At 40.0% G+C, this 24,192-nt stretch overlaps 1 protein-coding gene across 1 annotated transcript; it reads right to left on the minus strand.

The window, feature by feature from the left end:
* Nucleotides 1-390: 390 nt before the first annotated feature.
* LOC100918227 (zinc finger protein 420-like) lies at nt 391-23,375 on the minus strand. Its single transcript, XM_023505504.2, has 7 exons — nt 23,152-23,375; nt 21,423-21,475; nt 18,369-18,420; nt 16,686-16,738; nt 7,458-7,584; nt 5,759-5,854; nt 391-3,407 (listed from the first exon to the last, which is right to left on the minus strand). Exons 2-7 carry the CDS (start codon nt 21,453-21,455, stop codon nt 1,477-1,479), a joined length of 2,292 nt encoding a protein of 763 aa, XP_023361272.2. The 5' UTR covers nt 21,456-21,475; nt 23,152-23,375; the 3' UTR covers nt 391-1,476.
* Nucleotides 23,376-24,192: the final 817 nt, after the last annotated feature.

The following is a 24,192-nucleotide window of genomic DNA, read 5'->3' on the forward strand; positions in this document are numbered from 1 at the left end:
ACTCTGGGAGAAACAGAAGCCCACAAGCCCTCTCTCGGAGGCAAGACAGATTCATTCCAACTTTCACCTCGGTGCTGGCTTGAGACATTCAGAGTTGAGCTAGAGGCAAAAGACTAGCAACAAGAGCTCTCAGAACCAAGGAAAGCTGAGGCCTCTAAGAAAGCTACCTGGGCCCAAGGAAGGAGAAAATAAACGTTTCAACTTTTATCACCTGGCTGTGTTTGGAGTGATTATTACTTGTAACTGAAATTAAGGCTGCCTCCAGAAAACCTCCTTGAAAGACCTGCTCTCCCCAAGAGAACCATTATATTTTAAAGAAGAGAACACCACAATACAATGTATATTTTTTTCTGCTACAAGAAAAACTAAATAAAACACAAAAAATCCATTTCAATGAATATTTTATTTTGGTTAAAACATTGCTTTCCCTCATTTCCTTAGAGTTTATACTTTTAAGTAGGATGTCAAAGTCGTCACAAAGTATGGAATTTGATCACCTTTGAATAAATCTTAATTCTTAATGACTTTTCAGAACAAATGGACCAATTCATAGCTACATACATTGTATTACTGTCCCTCTAATTTGCCATCCAACAGTATTTCCACCTTTTTGGGGTCATCACTGTCAAACTGATGTATATAAGCTGAAACCTCAGAGTTGAAATCTTTTATTCATAAAAGCATCTTAAAAATTTCATCTGACTAAAACATATTTTCTGCCTGAATAAATATGGCAAGAAATCTATTTTACTAGTTGCACAGTTGTTCATTTAGGAATGATGTACAAGTTTCCTAAATCAACAAAGATCTCAGTTTAGAATTTCCCATATCTTGTTGCCTCTCCAAATGTTGCCAGTCATACTCTAAAGGCTTAGTGAAGCCATTTGATTTATTTGCCCTAATGTGAAGCTGAGGACCCAGGAATAAATGCCATTGTGGGATAGGGTTCATCTTTAAACTCCTTTTTGGCTTCTCAGATCAAGGATTAAAGGATTTAGAACCAGAAGAAACCCTAATCTAACCTAAATGCACTGAGACTCAGTTAAGTTAAATTACTTTCCCAAGACTACAGCAGTACTGGAATTTCAGCCTGTTTTCTGAGTCCAAATGTAGGGATCTTTCCATTATACCATGCTGCCTTGCAAGTAGGTGACCAGGTGGAAAAGAAGGATTGAATATAGCTAAGAAGCTGTCTGCTATCCCTAGTCATCTTTTATTTTTTCTTCCTCACCCTCCATATAAGTGTTATAGCTAAGGAAAAGTAAGCATGGAAGGCATCAGCACTAGCACATCTTGTCCCAATATTCTCTAAGTCATTTTCTTCTTTACTTTATTGCATTTACTCTTCTTCATAGATCCAGTAAGAACCAATCCTATTTTTTATATAAAATCCTTTCCACATTGGTTACATTTATAAGGTTTTTCTCCAGTGTGGATTCTCTGATGTCCAGTAAGAGCTTGCCTAAAAATCTTTCCTCACTGGTTACATTCATAAGGTTTCTCCCCAATGTGGATTCTCTGATGTACAGTAAGAGATTCTTTTTTTGTAAAAGCCTTTCCACATTGGTTACATTCATAAGGTTTCTCTCCAGTGTGGATTCTCCCATGTCCAGTAAGAGCTCCCTTTTGCCTAAAAATCTTTCCACACTGGTTACACTCATAAGGTTTCTCCCCAGTGTGGATTCTCTGATGTACAGTAAGAGATTCCTTTTTTGTAAAAGTCTTTACACATTGGTTACATTCATAAGGTTTCTCTCCAGTGTGGATTCTCCCATGTCCAGTAAGAGCTCCCTTTTTTGTAAAACCTTTTCCACACTCGTTACATTTATAAGGTTTCTCTCCAGTGTGGATTCTCTGATGTATAATTAGAGTTACTTTGTGACTGAAAGTCTTTCCACATTGGTTACATTTATAAGGTTTCTCTCCTGTATGGATTCTCTGATGTTTATGAAGACCTCCGCTTTCTGTAAAAGCCTTTCCACATTGATTACATTTATAAGGTTTTTCTCCAGTGTGGTTTCTTTGATGTATAGTAAGATTTCCTTTATGACTAAAAGCCTTTCCACATTGGTTACATTCATAAGGTTTCTCTCCAGTGTGGATTCTCTGATGTACAGTAAGAGATCCCTTTTTTGTAAATGTCTTTCCACAATGGTTACATTTATAAGGTTTCTCTCCTGTATGGATTTTCTGATGTCCAGTAAGAGCTCCACTTTTTGTAAAAGCCTTTCCACACTGGTTACATTCATAAGGTTTCTCTCCAGTGTGGATTCTCTGATGTCCAGTAAGAGATTCCTTTTTTGTAAAAGTCTTTCCACATTGATCACATTTATAAGGTTTCTCTCCAGTGTGGATTCTCTGATGTCCAGTAAGAGACTGCTTTATTGTAAACGTCTTTCCACATTGATTACACATATAAGGTTTCTCTCCAGTGTGAATTATCTGATGTCTATTAAGACCTCTACTTTCTGTAAAAGCCATTCCACAATGATTACATTCATAAGGTTTCTCTCCAGTGTGGTTTCTCTGATGTATAGTAAGAGTTCCTTTATGACTAAAAGCCTTTCCACATTGGTTACATTCATAAGGTTTTTCTCCAGTGTGAGTTCTCTCATGCACACTCAGAGTTCCACTTTCTATAAAAGCTTTTCCACATTGGTTACATTTATAAGGTTTTACTCCAGTATGGTTTCTCTGATGTATAGTAAGAGATTGCTTTTTTGTGAAAGTCTTTCCACATTGGTTACATTCATAAGGTTTCTCTCCAGTATGTATTCTCTGATGTCCAGTAAGAGATTCCTTTTTTGTGAAAGCCTTTCCACATTGGTTACAATTATAAGGTTTTTCTCCAGTGTGGCTTCTCTGATGTCTAGTAAGAGATTCCTTTTGTGTAAAAGCCTTTCCACATTGGTTACATTTATAAGGTTTCTGTCCTGTATGTATTCTCTGATGTCTATTAAGATTTCCACTTCCTATAAAAGCCTTTCCACACTGGTTACATTCATAAGGTTTCTCTCCAGTGTGGATTCTCTGATGTACAGTAAGAGTTCGTTTATTACTAAAAATCTTTCCACACTGGTTACATTCATAAGGTTTCTGTCCAGCATGGACATTCCAATGTAGAGGAAAACTATTTTTATATTTGAAAGTCTTTACATATTGGTTATATTCAAGAGATGTGTGGATTTTCTTATGTCTAGTAAGAGCCCACCTTTCTATGAAATCTTTTCCATTTTGGTTATGCTCAGAAGATTTCTCTCCAATGTGGATTTTCTCAAGTGTATCACGGATATCTTTCCAAGTGAAGTTACCAGGAGTATCACTGATTATTCTTGGCTTGTGAGTATCTACTACAGAAAGACTTCGCTCTGGAGTACTTTCCTTCATTTCAAGTGTCATTTCTCTTTCTAAAAACAACAACAATAATAAAACAAATACAGACAAGACACTGCCACACATATATATTTATATCTTGTTCACGCTATCAGTAGAATAAAAACTGAGTTAGTTTCTTTTTCACCAGCTAGCCATTAAATGTTCATAAGCAGTTACTTAAAAATGAGATGAGTTCACATCCCAAGGATGATTTAATTATGAGCTTCCTGCACAAATACATTGGAAACCTTACAATACAGAAAGTGCCTTCATTTTCACAATATGCACAACTCGGACTAAAAGCTCAGAATGTTTGAGTGTGTCAAACAAAATCCCAGTAGATAAGACAGGAATTCACCCCCCATGCCTGGGTATGTTCTGACTACAGCTTTTGACAAATTTTCTTTCCTCTTAATTTCCCCCTTTCCTTTCATTGTTTGTACTATATGGTGATCACTTTCAATTTTATTTATTTTTTCTACATTATCTGAGATCACATTAAAAATACTGAGTCATTTTTGAGTTTTTTTATCTGATGCATAACTAATTTTGTTCTGATCTATTACTTTTTTTGAGATAGCCATTACTTATTTCTTAAAAAAAATTATCATCATATCCCTATGCACATTCTTTTAACAAACACAATTTTTTAAAATGTGTGAAATTATCCACATCTAAAAATATGATCTCATGTAGAAATTTGAGTTAATCATCCTGTGGCATTAAAAAGTAGAGCACGCTATTGTACCTCTTTGAGACAGTGACTCAAGGGATTTCACCCCAAAATTTGTGTGTGCTCTTAAATGGTGAATTGTCCTCTAGGACAACAACTCTGTACATATATATATATATATATATATATATATATATATACCTTAAAAACTATCTTTCTCAATGACTATAAAATATCATGATTAGGAATATACTGTTTTTGGGGATTATGCCATGATTTCATCAAACTGTGACTGCTTCTAAGTGCAATATATGGTTTTTCCAGTTTTTCAACTTGACATCAAATTCCAAAATTCCAGCAAGGTTGGATAGTCCTGTACAAATGACCACAGGCAAGAAAAGATCCTCAGTGTCTGTCTCTCATTGCACCAGAATAGTTCTTTCTTTGGTTATCTAGTAATCAGATCTATCAAACTTGTAGCCATCAGATCAAGGTATTATCTGGGTTTCCATTTATACAAAAGTGCTGGCATGGTCACTAGGATTACACAGTAAAGGCCATCATGAAATCATGGAAGAAGACAACCTTTCTACAAAAACAGACCTAGAAATGTCATTCATTAAAATGCTGAGCTGAACTTATCTTCTGGTTATGTTACTACTTTTCTATCTGGCAGTTTCTTAAAAGAATTGGTGGGCAACACAGGTTGGTCCTTAAGTAGGATTTCAGTGATAGTGTAGCCACTTGACCAGTGATAGAAAAAAACAAAGTAATATCTGAAGAAGCACTTTTCATAAGCCAATGGAAATATAACTCTTTTTAATAGCAATTTGCAAACAATTATACTGACTAGAGTATTTAAAAATTGAAATTCCAGTTCTGTAAGAAACGACCAACAGGATGAATACAGAGAGGATTGGCGAGACTTACATGAACTGATGCTGAGTGGAATGAGTAGAACCAGGAGATCATTATATACCTCAACAACGATACTGTATGAGGATGTATTCTGATGGAAGTGGATTTCTTCAACAAAGAGAAGATCTAGCTCAGTTTCAATTGATCAAGGATGGACAGAAGCAGCTACACTCAAAGAAAGAACACTGGGAAATGAATGTAAACTGCTTGCATCTTCCTGGGTTATTTATACCTTCTAAATCCAATTCTCCCTGAGCAACAAGAGAACTGTTCGGTTCTGCACACATATATTGTATCCAAGATCTACTGTAACCTATTTAACATGTATAGAACTGCTTGCCATCTGGGGGAGGGGGTGGAGGGAGGGAGGGGAAAAATCAGAACAGAAGTGAGTGCAAGGGATAATGCTGTAAAAAATTACCCTGGCATGGGTTCTGGCAATAAAAAGTTATTTTTAAAAAGTTGAAATTCCATCTCTCACTGGGTGCTTGTCTTTCTCTTTTCCCCCTCATGCATGTGTGACCATTTTCATGCTATCTGTTTCAGAATCAGAGTAGAACTGGCAGTCCAGTGGAGATAATGTGGATAGGGCCTTGAATCAGAAAGACTTGAATTTTAATCCTGTCTCAGAACCCAAGATCCAGTGACCAGCTCAGGATACCATTGCCAAGGAATATCTGAAAAATAATTCCACGGCTTGTCTTTTTCTCTTAAATGCAGCACTGACTTCAGTGTAACTCCATGAAGCCTGCAGAAACTACAACTTTTACATCCCTGTTGGCACCCACTCACCTGGAGAGCAGCTCCTCAGGCCTTCTTGGTCCAGCATCCATTGTGATTTTCTTTGATTAAAATAAGAGATCACATATGCACTGGGAACTAGAAGTCCTAGAAATGGAAATCCGTTAGGGAAGAAGATGGAGAGAATTTTGTCATTTAGGTCTTCTTAGGGAAATAATGAAGATCCAGAGCTGCCTTCATTCTGAGATTCACCCTTTAGGTTCACATGTAGCAGTCTATACTCATCCATTAGTGCTTGTCAAGCAAATAACTCCAAATAGGATGTGCCCAATTCTAATGTTGTACAACTTGTTCTGAGAAAGAGCCAAATGCTCTCCCCCCACCTTTTCTCCTTTTAAGCTCCATTCTGGTAGAAACTTTTAGCCTGGGTAAAAAGAGTTATTGGGCCTGAGAAGCCTTGAGCCTGATCAATAGGGCCCTTAGGCTTGCCACCCTTTCTTCATAGAAGGACAGACAAATCTTGTATTTTCCATTATCCATTGTCTAGAAATTATCTAAAAATTTAAGGGAGCCAGTAGTAAGTGTGGAGAAAGGCATAGTGTACTTGTTTAAATTAAGCCTTGAACAGTTATTAACTGTATACTCTTTGGAAAGCCAATTAAAACTGCCTGAGTTTCCTCACCTCTTAAGTGGGGATAACAGTATCAACTAACTTGGAAGGTTAATATGACATCAATTTGACATATTCTAGTTTATCTTTAATTTACAAACAACAATTTCTATAACATAGTACAATAAAAAAGATGATTGAACTGTAAATCTACAATGTACAACTTGCTATTTCTTTCAAAGAGAAAACAAAATTATCAAGTAGATTTTTTTTCCCTTCATTTTGCAGGCCTCATGCTTGAGATGGCTACCATTACATAGAAACATGCATAGATATACATACACATCTCTATACATGCAAAAATATAATTATGCATACATATAAATGTATGTAAGTATGTATACACACAAACATATACATGTGTAAAATTTTGCTATATTGTTATTTAATAGCTCTTTATCTGGATGCAAATAGAATACTTTCTTCTTTATCTATAATTTGGGGACTTAGAATAGTTAAAATAGTTCATTTTCTAGAAGTTGTTCTTATATAATATTGTTGAGAATATATCGTAAAGAAAGCAGATGACACAACACCTGGAAATAGTAGTTGAAAAGAAATGCTTATTCCCTTCCGTTCTTTTTCCACCATTTATGATGGAATTTGAGGAGAATAGGAAGGGAGATCAAGGACAAACTTCCTATACTGGGAAGAACTAGGACTTTGGGATGTAAATTGATGCTCATTTGAAAAAAAAATATTCCAAATGCTAGAACCATCCCAAAGAGGAATGGGTTGTAAGAAAAACCTGCTTGAGCAACTTTCAGAGCTTTGTAAATAAATTCATGTCCAAGTAGAGGTTAGACAAAATAACCTCTGAGATTAGTTCCATGTCTGTGATGCTTCTACACTAATTTAATCTTTGACTTGAAGCTCCCTAAAATTGGTTAATAAACAGCTTCAGGAGAAACAAAGGATACCCTCGGTTTCCTATCATACAATGCATAAAAAATACAGGAGGCTGTTGTCTGTTGGACAGAGACCAGCACTTTCCATATTCTAATTGATTACCCTAAAACCGTGGATCCAAAGATATTCCCTTTGATTGCATATTCAGAGTTACCCAGGGAAATGCCTTACCCAGGGAGAACAGGTTCCAGGCATTCTCCAACATGACCTCTTTGTACAGCTCCTTCTGAGGATCATCCAAAAGGCCCCACTCCTCCTGGGTAAAGTCCACAGCAACATCTCTGAATGTCAGCAACTCCTAAACCAACAAAAATCATGAAATATGGAGCCAAAATTCCCTTCAGAATTCAGGAATCCAATCCTCTTCAATTTCCAGAAGGGAACTGAAGTACAGAGGAGGGATTTACTCAAAGGTCACACCATTTTTAAGTGTCAGAGTCAGCTCCTGGAACCGTGGTCATTAAATCTTCTTGAATTTTGAGAAAAGCATTTTATAGGATCAGTCAGGAAAAAAACAAACTGAGAAATGTTTTGGTGAGGAATGCATCTCCTTGTGGAATGAGGAAGAATGTTTGTGTTTTATATGAGAAATAGATGGATCTGAGGAGAACAAAAGGGTGATGGAAAATTTCTTCCTCAGCAGAACCGATTCCAGTGATATATTCTAAAGAAAATTCTGCACAGTGTTTGTGAGAAGCTGGCAAGTACAGCTTGCTATGGGAGAAAAAAACATTTTATGTGATCATTTAAAAGAGAACAGAATTAAAGAAAAGATGTATTTTGCTTTTTGAGAAGCCAGAATAAAGTCTTATCTGATGAAAAATGAGGTTTCTGAAGAGATACTCATGAGGATCTGCACTGCACTAAGTGATAGGTGACAATTTCCAGTGAAGTCAAGTAGAATTACATCTTGTTATATTGAAAGCCTGTGGTCACTCTGGGTATGAATTGTCATGGGCAAAACAGGTCACATTTGTAATTATTTGCAATTGCTTTCATTTGTTTAAAGCATTTATTCTGTAATTATAATATTTCATTAGAGAAAACCAAGAATAACTAGAAGAAATACTTCTTTCATTAATTAAAAACCAATTCATGGGGACAATATTGCCAGATTCTTTATGAGAAACAAATATTTTAAAGAGATGCCTGGAAATCTATCAACTTGGGGAAATAAGAATCACAAAATTGCGTTAAAAAGCCAACTGATGGACGAGATATTGGGAAGGACGGACAGATCTGAGAACATCCTTCTGCTTGGCAAGGCTTGTCTATATTCCCAGCCTGCTACATGGACACTATTAGATTCTGATGGCTTTCTGTTAAGGACCATGCCTTAGTAAGGAGGCAGGTCAATACTCAGAGAGCCTCCACAGCTGTGAATCATAACACTTGACGGAGTTGCAAAGCAACCTTTACTAATGCACATGTTCCCTGTGGGTTGGGAATGAAATAAATTGGAGGCAAGAGGGAAGAGGAGAGAGGTCAGAGAAGGCAACTGCCTCTCAGTCTCCTTGTATCATAGTCATCGTCCTCCCCCATGAAGAGATCCATTCTACAAGTCTGAGTTAGACCTCCAGCAGCCACTGGCAGGTGACTCCCATATTGCAACAGTTTTCCATTTCATTTTCTTCCCTTTCTGTTGATGTGATCTATGATGTGGGGTTTGTCACCCAATGATGGCAGGCACCATAAGTTGGGGTTCAGTGACATGAAGAATTCACACTGGACACATACTTTGACAAAAGATAGATTTATTTGAGGAATAGGTTACAGGCACAATGAAGGGATACAGCAGACACCAGGAATGGTGAAAATGAAATAAAGTTGGCAGAACATATGAAAGAGTTTTTCAGAGGAACTCACAGTTACCTAATAGAAAGGGAGAATCCCTTGATTTGGATATGGGAGCAAGCCTGCAAATTCTTTTGAGACATCTTGCGACATGGTCTGTGATGCTCAAACTTTTTGAGTCCCCTTCTGAACCTCAACACCATGAAGTTGGGGCATTCTCTTAGCTGCCAGGCTAAATCCTGAAAGGGCCTTAGCACCCTAAAAGAGTTACTTAGCTGCAAGGAGGAGAAGTGGGGTTGAGAAGCACAGTGGAGTTAGGTGAGAGACCATATAGCATGGGGAAAGGGGAAAGACACTCCAAGGCAGAATGCCATGAAGGGCCGACCCAAAGGAAGGTAGCAGCCATGGTGTGGGGGTTTAGGAGACTCCAAAAGATTGGGGTCACAAACCACTGTCATGAAGGGACTAATAAAAATTTGCAGATTTGAACCCATATCCAGTCAAGGGACAAAATGTATTGTGATGTCAATCTAATTACTTTACTAAACTCCTTTATGTCTGTAAGCTGTCCAATATTTCTTTAATGGAAAAATGATAAGCAACCCCAAAATCCCATACTCTGGAGTCAGCTCTCTAGATGGGTCTCTACATTTCCTATTCCCCCAGAGTCTGAAAACTCTCCTCAGGGGACTCTGGATTCCATAAAAGGGTATTGTTAATTTCTACGTGGTTTGGTGAAATCGAGGGAAATGCATTTTACACTTTAAATCTTTTCCACTTCCCAATACAGCAGTTCATATTGGGAGGAGTGCAAAATTTAGGGGGCAGATAGAAGCCAATTCTATTTTGTACCTAGGGCTCTGTGTCTGCACCTCAGGTCTCAAGTAGGCTGCTAACATTTCAAAGATTTTGGGCAGTCTAGGAGAATGGAGTTTTTGATGTGCAAGAGTTTTCTTTCAAAAATGTGACCTGCATTACTGTGATTTAAATTTAAATTGCATATGATAGAATTACTTTCAATTGATGCATTTGGGAATAAAATTTTAGAAATATGTGTGCATTCATAGTAAAATATTGCTACTAGAAGTTTAAAACTGTATTTGATTTGATTTTAAGTAAAAAAAAACATGGTTATTAAAACTAAGTTCTCTGGTAGCATACCTAAAAAGGTCTATGTTTGTACCTCCTAATTAGATGAAATATGTCACTTTCTAAATTGCTTGTTGGGTAATTTGTGAAAATTATGAGCAATGCTTTAAAATTTTGACAGCTTTGCTGGACATGTGTATAAGGTTTATGAAAGTTGGTCCAAAATTATTTAGAGATAACCTATATTATGAATCGTAAAAGTTTTTTTTTTTTTTTTTTTTTAAGGTGGTTTTAAAAACAAGGGACAAGAAAGATTGATTTGCAAAAGCAATTAATAGTTTGAATGGAACATCCAGTTAGAATCTCACAAGCTAAAGTATGGATTTTTACAAAAACTTTTTTTTTCCCAATTGGTGTGCACATTAAAATTGGAAACTCAGCTGTAAATCACATGAGCTTCCTGCCCATCTTCATGACAGGCTATGTTCTATCTGGCTATCACTTGGGAAAATTGTGAGGTTGCTAATTAAGTTATTTGGGGCTATTGTTGTAATATTGAAACCTAAAATTGATAAGTACTATTGATGTAGGTTATGATGTTGGGCACAGAAAGGAACAGGATATTGGACACAGAGAGTGGAGTGGGATGTTGGGCAGGCACCCAATGATGTGGGTGACATAGACACCAGATGATGACAGACACCAAAACTTGGGGTTCAGCCACATGAAGAATAATGTTGGTAATAGGTATAGATCTCTCAGGAACATTTGGAAACAAGTTAAGAATTTAAGGCAAGTGATAAACCCCAGTACTTGGGTAGAACTAGTAAAGTGCTCTGTACAGAGTCTGAATAAAAAACAGTTCCTATGTTTGTGCTGATGGTTGCCTCTTGCCCAAATAGTATCATTCTCTTTGGGTATGGAAAAAATATGAGAGTAAATTCTTCCCGTTATGAAAATACCATTCCTCGGAAGAATTGCAGTGCTCTGTGCTAGTCCCTCAGCAATGGGAATCACTCAGCTTGCCCCTCATGGCAGGGTGAAAGATTTCAAAATCTGGGAATTGTAGAGGCAAATATCTGAGTGGGGAATATATCTGAAGTTAACTCTGACAATTACTCAGAGATGAGCATAGCCCAAGAAAAGTTGGGTGGTACTGGAGAGGCTGTACTCTCCAACCTGCTTTCCCTGGGATCTCAGTCAGTACCTGTGCACCAACACAATTGTCTATTCCTTTTACCCTGGCATTCGATGAAGAAAGTAAGGCTGAATCTGAAAGAATTAAGTTAAGGATAGTAACTGACGAATTCAAAGCTAGGAATCTAGTTCTAGATTTGAGTCATTGCTACTCTAGTGAGTAAATATTACTGGATAAGTTAGATGAGAGGGGGAGTAAAGGGAACTGCAGAGTAAAGAGATACAAGTGGAATAATTCTAGAAAGGTAATTGGCAAAAAGGAGGAAACATGTTTCACTCCTACTACAGCCTTCTCAGAAGAATGAGTAGAGAATTCAAGGATAAATTATCCATCCTGTGTAAGGAGATCTGTGGAGAGGTTAATGGACTTTTATAAAGTGGGATGTAAAAAAAGAAAATAGCCAAATTTGAGAAAAGGATGTGAAAAGCAAATTATTTAAAAAAAAAAAAAAAAAGAAAAAAGGGGGAAATTCTGAGAAAAGGATGGGCATTTAAGTTCCAGTTATGAAAATTAAATTGAAAAATGAAATTTAAAACATTGAAAGCTACAAGGCCAAAGAAAACAACAGGTGAAGGTCATCTTCCCCCAAAATAATGTAAGCTTCTTTGGGGACAGGGCTTGACTTTTACAATTAGGGGCAGTGGCCTGAGATTTGAAAAGAATACCTTGGTCTTTGCCCCCAGTCCTCAATAATTACCTTCCCTTTCTAGAACGTAAGATCCTTTGAGGCTGTGTATAGGAGATACATGTCCTTTAAGTTCTGTAACATCCAATTAATAGAAAATCATGGGAGGTATTGGGCTTCAGGATAAGAAATAAAATGCTGCCTTTGAAGTCTCAAAGGTGTATCTAATCCATTCTTTTGAGAAGGTAAAATAAATGTTCCCTGCATTCATCAGAGAATCAGTGGAGTTTTTGGTAAGAGACTGTTTGTTCTATTCCCTAATAAAAGAAGAATGGAAATTGATACAGGGATCACCAACAAAAGATGCAAACCTAAATGGAGATTTACCAGTGACATTTTAATGACTGAATCAGAAATCAAGGTTTCAGGGATGTCAGAAATGATAACATTGTGAAAGAAAATGAGAACAATTAAACAATACCCCCAAATTTCTGAGAATCAGTTAAAATAGTCCTCGGGGGGGAAACACAGATTTATAGCCACACAATAATAATAGTTAATAGGTTATGGAAAGTTGCAGGATACACAATGAATTCTCCTAAGTTAAGGACATTTCTAGGAAACAGTAACAAAGTACATGCAGGAATAATTGAGAGAGAAATCCCATTCTAATCCCATTCATAAAAACATTTATCTAAAACTAAAAGCATCACATGAAATGGGGTTATATTAGAAACTTTCCCAATAAATGCAGAAGTAAAGCAAGGATGATTACTCCCCCCACTCTTCTAGAAATGCTAGCAATAACAATGACACAAGAGAAAGGAAAGAAAGTACTAAAGACGGGTAAAGAACTACTCTAACTATCCCTGTTTGCTGATGAGAGGATGCTTTACTTGGACAAACCAAGGGAGTCAGCAGAGACATCAACTGAAATAATTAATAGTTTATGCAATACTGCATGATACAGAGTGAATCCCCCTAAGTTAAAAACGTTTCTAGGAAATAGTAAAAAAGTACATGAATAATTGAGAGAAATCCCATCCAAATATATAAATTATGATACAGTATCTAGGAATTAAGAGTTGTAGAAATTCAATTGCAAAGCAATCCTTAAAGAAATGTAGGACAACCTTAAAGTTAGAGGAAACTTCAGTGCTCATGACTAGGTACTATCAACATAATAAAAATAACAAATACTACCAAATATAATTTAAACCTTTACTGATATACCAATGGTTTGATTGAAATTTTAGAAAGAGGGTGATCTTGGGGAAGACCTTAGCTTACAAGAAGCCTCAAGACCCTTAATGGCTGTGTGACCCTGGGCAAACTCCTACACATCTGTCTCAGTTTTCTCAACTCATGTAAACTTAAGAACATGAGCACAACGCTTTGGGGGTAGCTAAGCCAGGATGGCAGAGGGAGAAGGGGGAGGGAATTGAAGGGGGAGCAATGTAGTGAAGTCTTTTTCTAAGACTCCTAAGAGATCTGGACAGTGTCACTGAGTGATTGGGTTTTGATGAGGTAACTCAGAAAAATCAAAGTCCTTCATCCAGTTTGGCTCAGGGAAGGGGAGTAGGGAGACAAGGGAGGCTTGTAAAACCTGGGGAAAAGTCTGGTGAGGAAGACACCTTACAGGGAGTATTCTAGCAGTCAGAATCTGTGTAATAGGGCAGCAAGACTCAGATCCACATTAGGAAGCTGAAACAGGATGCTTTGTTGCCCTTGATTCACATAATCACCCCAGTCACATAATCAGGGTCAAGGGAATCTGTCCTAGGGAGAGAGGCCCTGGGGCAGGAAGCCAGGAAGTTAGGGTTAGCAGAAGCAGGGCCATGTCTCAGGCTTGGGCTGCAAGGAAGGATCTTCACTCCAGCCGAGTCAGGAATGGAAGAACTAGGGAAGGACTCTCAGAAAAAAGGGGAACCCACAATTCTGCCCCTGAGGGGGCCAGCAGGGACAGAGTCCAGCAGTAATCTGCTCTCCTCACACCCAGTCACAACCACAGACCTCAGGGTAGGAGGAATGAGCAGACCGCTTTGGGTATAGGCCCCCTTGCTGCCCATAGGGAAGAGGCTGTGATAAAACAACACTCAGCACCCCAAGAAAGCAGCAACAAGAGCAGCCCAGACCTTCCCTCCAGGACTGCTGCAGAGCCCAGCTCAACCTTCAAATCTGACCTAAAGAAATGGGCTAGAACGGGCGAACCAAGGAGCAAACAGACCCTCCCCATGATCAGCACTGTTGTTATCTGAGACACTGAGGCAGAAATGCAGAGGAGGGACTCCTGTCTCCAAGCCCTGCCCCTTTGTTTGGCCATAAACCCAAGCAGCTTTTTAGAAAAGGAAGAGCAGGAGGAGACATGGTGATGAAGCAATGAAGAAAGAATCCAGGAGTTCCTAAGACTTTGCCCACACATCAAAATCTCTACAGATTTGTAGGGGCCAAAGGGCAGCCATGAGGCCAGGACACATACTGAGGCAAATTCAGGAGACTTTAAAAGGGAAGACAATAAAGGGAAGGCTTCTCAGAGGGAAAACAAGTCAGCCAGAAGAGACCAAGACCAAACTTCCCTATCACCAGACCGTGAGAACGCCATTAAAAAGCAGCCAAGACACAAGACTGAAAGTTTTAGTCCCCACATACTTGTTATTATTTGCTTTTGGTGAGGCAGCTGGGGTTAAGTGACACAGCTAGCAAGTGTTAAATATTTGAGGCCAGATTTGAACTCGGGTCCTCCTGACTTCAGGGCTGGTGCTGTCCACTGTACCACCTAACTGCCTCCCTTTTCCTTCCACCTCTTCGCGCCCTCCCCTTCCCCCCATAATATCTTCTAGAGAGAATAAAGTAGAAATAAAGAAACCTCAGATCACTGCCATGAGACAGGCCTTGAATTTTGCCTCAGAAAGTGCTTTCAGCTGCTCTTCCCAGAACCTTGTAGAGTCAAAAGAACTTTCCTTTCCCAGATAAAGTCCAGGAACAACAGTCTTAGGGGTCACAGGAGACCACGTCCTGGATCCCTCTCCTGCCCCAGGAGCCTTGGGAAAGTGCCAGAATGTCCCAGGATGGGCAACCTCCTCTGCTCTCCCGCCTTGCTTGCCTTTCCCATGACTGGCCTCTGTGCTTTTATGTGAATAGAGCTCCTGATGGCCAAGAAAACACAGATCACTTCCTGAAAGAGAGCCTGGAATGAAAACTCCCAGAAACGTCACAGTCAGAATGCAGGGCTTCCAGGTCAGGGAGAAAAACCCTGCAAGGTGCAGGAAAGAAATTCCAGTGCAATTCAGGTACCAAGTAGCCACCCTTAGGACCACACAAAATTTGACAGCAACATTGTTAAGAAGCACAGAACTTGGAAGAGGAGATGCCAGAAAGCAAAGGATGTGAATCCATGAAATAAAACTGAATATAATGCTATGGGGGAAAAGGATCTTTAGTGAAAGTCCCTACAAGCATTTCTGATAAAAAGAAAAAAAGATTCTAAATGGAGAAACCCTTCAAGGACAAGTGAAGAGAAATATCAAAAAAGTAATCCAGGATGAACTAGCCTCAGGGACTCAAAATAAAAGGACAAATTAGTTACAGTCAATTATGGTGAGATGATGTGTCCCCTGGGATCCCTATTGGGGCTCACAGAGGGAATCAAAGAGGAGTAAAGATGGGAGGGCTTCTGTTATGTCTTGATGATCTTAAGGAAAGACTGGAAAGAAGGAAAGAGGAATTTCCTAAGGTGGTGGAGAGAAAGGAGGGCTGGGAAATGTTATCTGAGATAAGGAAGGTCTACAATTACATATTTTTGCAAACAAGAAGAATGGATGGGGACATCTGCTGTCTGAACTTCACTCATCTATAGATACAAAGGTATAGATCACACATAATATAGAGATGAATAGAGAAATACATTATACTCACCAGTGAAAAGGGGGTCAGAAGAAAACAGGGGGGGGAACTAGAAGGAGGATGGACTAAATGAGGGATTAATCCTAAGAAAAACAAAATCAAAGAATGTAAAGGAATATGTACTATTCTTTTGAGGTGATAGGGGAATCTGGGGGATTAGCCACAAAAATACTGGAATACTATTACACTAAATGCAGATGAGCAGAAAGATCTAGTGAGATTCCAGAGGGACAGTGAGAATGAAACATGCCGCCTGCCACTTAAAGGTGGAAAACTGGTCTGGACTGAGGAGCATTTTGTAGGATATAGTCACTGTGTTCTGTTTTACTTTTCAGATTCATGGTATGTTGCATGTAATGGAGTTTGTTTTACTTGTTTTGTCAATGGGGGGGGAGCAGGTGATGTAATGAAAAGGGGACTCTTGATTGATACAAATGTGCATGTATGTGTGTGTATGTACAGGTGTATCCATAGGATGTGTACACCTATATGTATAAAAATTCTGATCACTGCAGTGACCCATCAGTTCCTGAGAACTCAGGATGACCTGCTGCCTACCTCCTGATAGAGATCTGATTCTCCAGATGTTGCTCAAGATGCCAAAGACCCAATGGGTCAGTTTAAAACACAGAGCAGAGGAGTGTTGTTCCTACAGTGTTCCACCTAATTCCTCTTTTCTAAAGAAAGGATCCATACATAAAGCGTTGCCAGCTTCACTGTCCATCTTCCGTGTCTGTGGAAGTGCTTGCGACTGCTGATGGTGCTCAGATCATAGATGGACTCCACTCACCTGAGGATGAGGTCTGAGGCTTCCAGGACACATTCCCTCTGGCTCCAGGTACCCTATGGAGGTAGCAAAGTATCCAAAGTGACTCCATTTTGTCAAGCTCCTCCATCTGTTCCCTGGCCTTTATCTCAGAGACCACTGCCCCCCTCCCCCCAACTTTTATAGGGCCACAAATGAAGCAACAGCTAAAGCTCTTACTAACCATGGTCACAACTAAATGTGGGAGACTTTAATTCTAAGCCTCTTTGAAAATTAAGAGAAAGTCCTAGAGCTCCTGGCAGGGTCCTTCCACTTTCTTACCTCTGCATAGAAAAGCCCACCTTACCCACTCCATCATTTTAGTCTCAGGTTGCTTGTCTAGATTGTTTGGGACCCTCATAATAAAACCTTTCTAACTTCCCTCCAATTTTGGTGTCTATATTTGTTCCAGTACTTAATTGGGCCAGGTCTTGGTCCCCTGAAGACTGAACTGGAGAGGGAGAACCATCCCAGAAGGGGAAAGGGGTTTCCATAGGCAGGAAGCAAATCTCCAGAGACTTACAGGGGGTGAGACTGGTCCTGGCTTCAGGGAAAAGACATGCAGCAGGCAGGGTAGGAACAGGATGGAAAATGAAGATGGTCTGAACAGGAAAACACATCCCTTCCCTCTCTTACTCCTCTTCTTCGCCCTATTCTCTCTGTCCCCAGAGATACAAGGGTCTTGGGGTCCCAAGTGGGAGGAGACCAGTGTGTCAATGGCTCCTGAGCCAGAGCTCTCCCCCTCCACTTGGCCCTCTATCCTCCCTATATCCCCTCTCCCCAACTAACACACACATAATTCTAGATAATAAAGTGACAGCTTGAGATAGGAGGGAGGGATGCCAGGGAAGATGGGGATGAGGAGGGCTGTGGAATGAAACCACCAGGGAATGATTGAGGTAAACCTGAGACAGGAAGATAAAATCCTGAAAAATAAAGTCCCGAAGGCTCTGAAAGAAGAGGGGCCAGAGAAGCAAGAGGTCGGCGAATCCAGGGTAGTATCTGGGAGGTAAGATGGATGAATATAAGTCATGGTAAGGAAGTCAAGGATATTGGAGTGACAAAAGTGCTCCAGAGGGGCAGCTGATCTTGGGAAAGAAAGGGCACTGTGTTCTAGGGACTAACAAGGAAAGCTGGGACCCTCTGTTGGAGCCTGGGCTTGGAGTCCCTAAAGGGAAAGCAGAGACAGAGAGCCAATGAACTTGATAGGGAACTAGCCCAAGAGCCGGTTCAGTTAAAGGGGAGCAGGAAAGAGCTTTGGTCACTGTGTCCAGAGTGGGGTCCTGACAGTAGGAAGATGAGACGCAAGGATCTTTAAAGAGTAATGGATCTGAAGGAAGACATCTGAATCTCTAAGCAAGAGGTGGGGACAGACATACAGGATCCCTGTACCCTAATCAGAAGACTGAAATCATCACTTTTGGATTACTATGAGAAAAATCTGAAGTAGGGAAGGCACATCCAGGCAGAGTGAGCCAGTAAGTTGTGCAAGGAGTTGGGAGTCTGGAAAAGGTTTAGGGGAGCTCATCAAGAGGAAGGCTTGTAGAAAGGGATGTTCCTAGTAGACCTGGAGGACACTCACCACTAAGTCAGAAGAGGAGAATGAGACCTAACGGCAAGGGCAGTCAACAGAAGCAGGAAATATGGAGGATGCTGGCTCAGACCTACCTGGGAGCTGCAAGCACAGGTGTGGCTTCCAGACGACCAAGTGATCATATCTCTGAGAGAACAAAGGAGAGAGATCTGAATTACAGGGAAGAGAGATGAATCTCAGCTCAGAGACTTCCTAGTCCCAGGAGCTCTTCCCCCAGGATGGTTGAGTACTTTCATCCAATCACAACCAGGGGCAGGATTTAAGGATTCTCATTGCCTCTCATGCTTCATTGCTGCTCTGCTCCCTCATCACACAAAACTCCTCCCTGGCCACCAAACTCCACCTTGGCCCTCACCCCTGGCTGGTGGTTTCTGAGAGCTCCTCCTTCATAGAGCCTCCAGCAGCTTCTTCCCTCCCAGAATCATTTCCTCCTCTTGAGCAGAAAGACTACCTTGCTAAAACTGCAGACTGAGCCAAAACAGTAGATTCTGTACTCTGAGCAACTAGAAGCAAATGGCTTTTAGGAAAACGGGGATGCTAGACATTATTTGTAAATGTAACTCCAGATTGGATTGCACGGATTCTCCCAATTCCTTTGTGATCTTTGACCCTTTACAAGCATACCAGGCTTTAAGGCATAATACCCTTAAAATAGAATATTAAAGCAATATGAGGAGGAACTGTAAGAATGAAAGGACATTGATCAGAATTACTCTCTCCTCCTCTGCATGCAATCAGTCTAGAGAGTCAAATTGAGAGATGCTGACGATTATTCTATGTAGAATATTCAAAATATTTAACTCAATGCAGAAAGGCATTGAATGAAATTGATGTCATTTGACAATTTTCTTTTATGTTATATATCAATCACATTGTTTCTGGTGTTATTTCTCTTCTATTTTTCTGATAGTGGAATGTTTGGGAAATCTTTGTATAAGAAATGATATCAGGATAACAATGTAATTGTAGCCTTAGAATTTTTAAATTTTCGTTTAAATGGTTTTAAATGCGAAACAGAGGGCTTTATATCTTATCCCAGAAGCAATAAAGAGTTATATTACACTGCATCCCATAAATATCTGGTATGCTGCCTCATTGCTGTAATTTTTAAATGAAATTATTTTTCCTATGACTTGCTCTTTGACCTACCCAGTTTCTAATTGTTTTTGGTGCTATCATTCTTTTCCCCACTGATTAATTATATAAATATTTTGCTATTACATGTAAAGATAGGTTTCAGCTTTCACCTTTGTAAGATGTTTTTTCCTTCTTCTCTCCTTCCATCCCTCACCAAGGTGACAAGCAATTTGATATAGATAATACATATAGAATCATCTTACACATTTTCCCACATTAGTTATATTGTGAAAGAAAAATCGGAATAGGAAAAAAAAAAACAGGAGAAAGCAAAAAAAAACCAAGAAAAAGTGAACAGTCTGCTTTGAACTGCATTCAGATTTCATGGTTTTATCTTTGGATCTGGACAGCATTTTCCATCTTGAATATTTTGAGAATAACTAAGGCTATCATAGTTAATCACTGCACAGCATGTTGCTGTGACTGTGTACAATGTTCTCCTGGTTCTACTCACTTCACTCAGCATTAGTTATGTAAGTCTTTCCAGGATTTTTTCTGCAATCCACTTATTCATTTGCTACAGAACAAGAATTCCACCCTTGACTCAACTCAGAGTGGTGAATAATTAGTGAGGAGGCAGATATGTAACTATTTGGATGATCATGAAATTTGACCTTGTATAGGTAGGACAGACCTGAATAAAAAATATGCTTAAATTTCATGAGAATGATAGAATTAAAAATGCCAAAGTAAGATATAACATTGTATAATTGGATCCAAAGTCTGCTATGCTGGTCACTGAATGCAATCCATCCAGGGTGTGCAATTGATTGTTATATAGTGATTTTTTAAAATGTAACACAATTTGGAAATACCTTTAACTGAACTGATGTCATTTGTCAATTACTGTATTTCATACTATAAATCTATGATAACATTTATTATCTTCTATTTTCCTTGTATTGGGATTTTAGGGAAACCCTTGCATATGAAATGTTGCTATTGAACAATTATTCCTAGAAGGTGATGCAATAATATCCTTTCTACCTATGTGGAAAGACATGGGATTTAACAAATGCCTTGGGATCTTCTCTTTGGAAAAGGTCACAAAAATTTTATTAGGCTTGGAGAAGAGGTCACTAAAAGAATGTTGTCCCATTCTGAGAGACCTCAGTATCCACGGTGCTGGAGTTTAGATGTATATTTTTAATATATAAGTGATTTTTATCAGATAGATTGACCATTGATGGCAAAAATTATAAAATTGAATCTGGAAAAGTTTGTATGGAAATTCTACTTTTGAGCCACCTTTAGTCTCATTAGACCCAATCTTGATTCAAAGGGAGTGGAGTTGATACAATCACCTGGCAGTTGACACTAACAAATCAGGTGAAACTGCAGTGAGGACCTGAAGACCATCAGGTTTAAGTGGATGACAATGGCTTTCATGCAGTCCAATATGTTCATGTACCAGTTTGTTAGATATCCTTCAATTGAAGAGCATCTATTTTGTTTCTCTTTTGCATCTACCTTTCTCTCCCTCAGTGCCTTCGAGTTTATGCATTGCACTGGGGTCTCTGTGGCACATTTGATCACCTTTTAGTAAATCCTAATACCAACTGGCTTTTCAGTTGATTTCAATTACTACATTGAAAAAGCTACATACATTGCAGAGCTGAAATGTCATTATTGAAAGCATCTTAATAAAACATTTTATGCCTGAATAAATATGGCAAGAAACCTGCTTCCCTAGTTGCACAGAAAGAGCTGCTTATTTAGGAATGATGTGCAAGTTTGCTAATGCAACAGAGGTCTAGGTTTAGAATTTTTCCTATCTTGTTGCCTCTCCCAAGTGCCAATCACATCCAGAAGTCTGCCTCCCTCTTTCCTCCACCCCCACCTCCCACTCCATCTACATTACATGTAATTCCTCTTTTGATAAAGAAAGCATCCATGCCTAAAGCGTTGCCAGCTTCACTGTCCATCTTCTGTGTCTGTGGAAGTGCTTGTGACTGCTGATGGTGCTCAGATCATGGATAGACTGCACTCACCTGAGGAAGAGGCCTGAGGCTTCCAGAACACATTCCCTCTGGCTCCAGGCTCCCTATGGAGGTAGCAAAGTATCCAAAGTGACTCCATTTTGTCAAGTTCCTCCATCTTGTCCCTGGCCTTTACCTCAGAGACCACTGCCCCCACCCTTTATAGGGGCACAAATGAAGCAAAAGTTAAAGCTCTTACTAATCATGGTCACAGCTAACTGGGGGAGACTTCAATTCTAAGCCTCTTTGAAAACCAAGTGAAAGTCCTAGAGCTTCTGGCAGAGTCCTTCCATTTTCTTACCTCTGCATAGAAAAGCCCATCTTACCCCCTCTATCACCTTAGTCCCAGGATGCTTCTCTTTGGTGTTCCCAGTCTGGGTGACCTCTATTTGGGACCCTCATAATAAAACCGTTTCAATTTCCCTCCAATTTTGGTGTCTACATTTGTCCCAGTAATTACTTGGGCCAGGCCTTGGTCCCCTGAATTCTGAACTGGAGAGGGAGAACCATCCCAGAAAGGGAAAGGGGTTTCCATAGGCAGGAAGCAAATCTCCAGAGACTTACAGGGGGTGAGACTGGTCCTGGCTTCAGGGAAAAGACATGCAGCAGGCAGGGTAGGAACAGGATGGAAAATGAAGATGGTCTGAACAGGAAAACCCATCCCCTCCCTCTCTTTCTCCTTTTCTTCTCCCTCCTCTTTCTGTCCTCTTACAGAAACCCCAGAGATACAGGGGGCTTGGGATCCCAGGTAGGAGAAGACCAGTCTGTGTCTCAATGGTTCCTGAGTCAGAGCTCTCCCTCCACTTGGCCCTCTGTCCTCCCGGTATCCCCTCTCCCCAACTAACAAACATATAATTCTGGATAATAAGAGTAACTCTTTGATGTAGGAGGCAAGGATGCCAGGGAAGGTGGGGATGGGGAGGGCTGTGGAATGGAGCTACCAAGGAATGACCAGGGTAAGCCTGAGACAGGAAGACAAAATCCAATCTGGGATTCAGCCCCGAAGGCTCTGAAAGAGGAGCGAGAGAAGGAAGAGGTCTGGGAAGTGAGGGTAGTACTTGGGAGGTAAGATGGATGAATCTAAGTCATGGCTGGGAAGTCGAGGATACTGGAGTGACAAAAGTGCTTCAGGGTGACAGCTGATCCTGGGAAAGCAGGGAGATTATGTTCCAAGGACTAACAAGGAGCTAGGGAGGAAAGCTAGGACCCTCTCTTGGAGTCCTTAAAGGGAAAACAGACAGGGAGACACATGCCTGCGACCTAATAGGAAACTAGCCCCAAAGCCATGGGTTCAGTTAAAGAGGAGCAGCAAAGAGTTTTGGTCACTGTTTCCAGCGAAGGGGCCTGAGGGCAGAAAGATGGGACTCAAGGCTCCCTAAGGAGGATTGGGTCTGAAGGAGGACATCTGAATCTCTAAGCAAGAGGTGGGGACGGGGATTCACAGGACCCCCGTGCCCTAATCAGAAGATTGAAATCTGCATTCCTGGATTCCTATGAACAAAGTCTGAAGTCTGGAAGGCAAATGCAGGCAGGGTGAGCCAGGAAGCTGTGCAAGGGGTTGGGAGTCTGGAAAAGGTTTAGGGGTGGGGAACTCATCAAAAGGAAGGCTTGGTAGAAAGGGATGTTCCTAGTAGACCTGGAGGACACTCACCATGAGGTCAGAAGAGAATGAGACCCAATGGCAAAAGCAGTCAACAGAAGCCTGGAAATACAAATACGGGGGATGTTGGCTCAGACCTACCTGGTTGCTGCAAGCACAGGGGTGGCTTCCAGAAGACAAAGGGCTTGTAGCTCGGAGAGAAAAAAGGAGAGAGATCTGAATTACAGGGAAGAGAGCCGGATCTCTGATCAGAGACTTCCTGCTTCCTGCCAACACAGTCTGGGAGGGATTTCCTAGTCCCAGGAGCTCCTCCCCAGCATGGTTGAGCATTTTCATCCAATCACAACCAGGGGCAGGATTTAAGGATTCTCACTGTCTCTTCTGCTGCATGTCTGTGCCGCCCCCTCATCACACAAAACTCCTCCCAGCCTTCAAAATTCTTCCCTGGCCTCCAAAGTCCATCCCAGGCTCACGCTCCACCTGGACTGTCACCCCCAGGCTAATCATCTCTGAGAGCTCCTCCTTCCCAGCCTCTCTAACAGCTCCTTCCCTCCCAGACTCACCTCCTCCTCCTCTTGTGCAGAAAGACTGCCCTGCTAAAACTGCAGACTGAGCCAAAGCAATAGATTATTTACTCTGAGCAACTAGAAGCAAATGGATTTGGGAAAATGGGGATGCTAGCACCATTTATAACTGTAAGTCCAGAATGAATTGTACCGGTTCTCACATTTGATCTTTGACCCTCTACAATCATACCAGACTTTTTAAAGCAATATAAAGAGGAATTATAAAAATGAAAGGACATTGATCAGAATTACTCTCTCCTCCTCTGCATGCAATCAGTTTAGAGACTCAAACTGAGAACTGCTGACTTGATTATTCTATGTAAGATAATTCAGAACTGCATTGAGTAGAATTGATGTCAATTTATGACAATTTTCTTTCATGTTTTAAATCAATAACATTGTTTATGCAGTTATTTCTCTTCTATTTTTCTGATACTGGAATGTTTGGGAAACCATTGTATAAGAAATTATTTCAGGATAATGATGCCATTGTAGCCTTAGAATTTTTTTATTTTAATTTAATTTCATTTAAATGATTTTAAATTCCAAAAAAAAAAAAATTCTATTTTATCCCAGAGGCAATAAAGAGTTATATTACACTGCATCCTATAAATTT

The sequence above is a fragment of the Sarcophilus harrisii genome, chromosome 5 (genome assembly GCF_902635505.1).
Source record: "Sarcophilus harrisii chromosome 5, mSarHar1.11, whole genome shotgun sequence".
Taxonomy (NCBI): Eukaryota; Metazoa; Chordata; class Mammalia; order Dasyuromorphia; family Dasyuridae; genus Sarcophilus; species Sarcophilus harrisii.

Bases quoted from the DNA above. Each gene is read 5' to 3' on its own strand.
- LOC100918227 (XM_023505504.2), bottom strand. From the start codon at position 21,455: ATGTGTTCTGGAAGCCTCAGGCCTCTTCCTCAG. The intron at 7,585-16,685 runs GTGAGTGGAGTC...TTGTTGGTTTAG, and splicing joins GCCTCAGACCTCATCCTCAG to GAGTTGCTGACATTCAGAGA. The intron at 3,408-5,758 runs GTGAGTGGGTGC...TGTTGTTTTTAG, and splicing joins CCTGAGGAGCTGCTCTCCAG to AAAGAGAAATGACACTTGAA.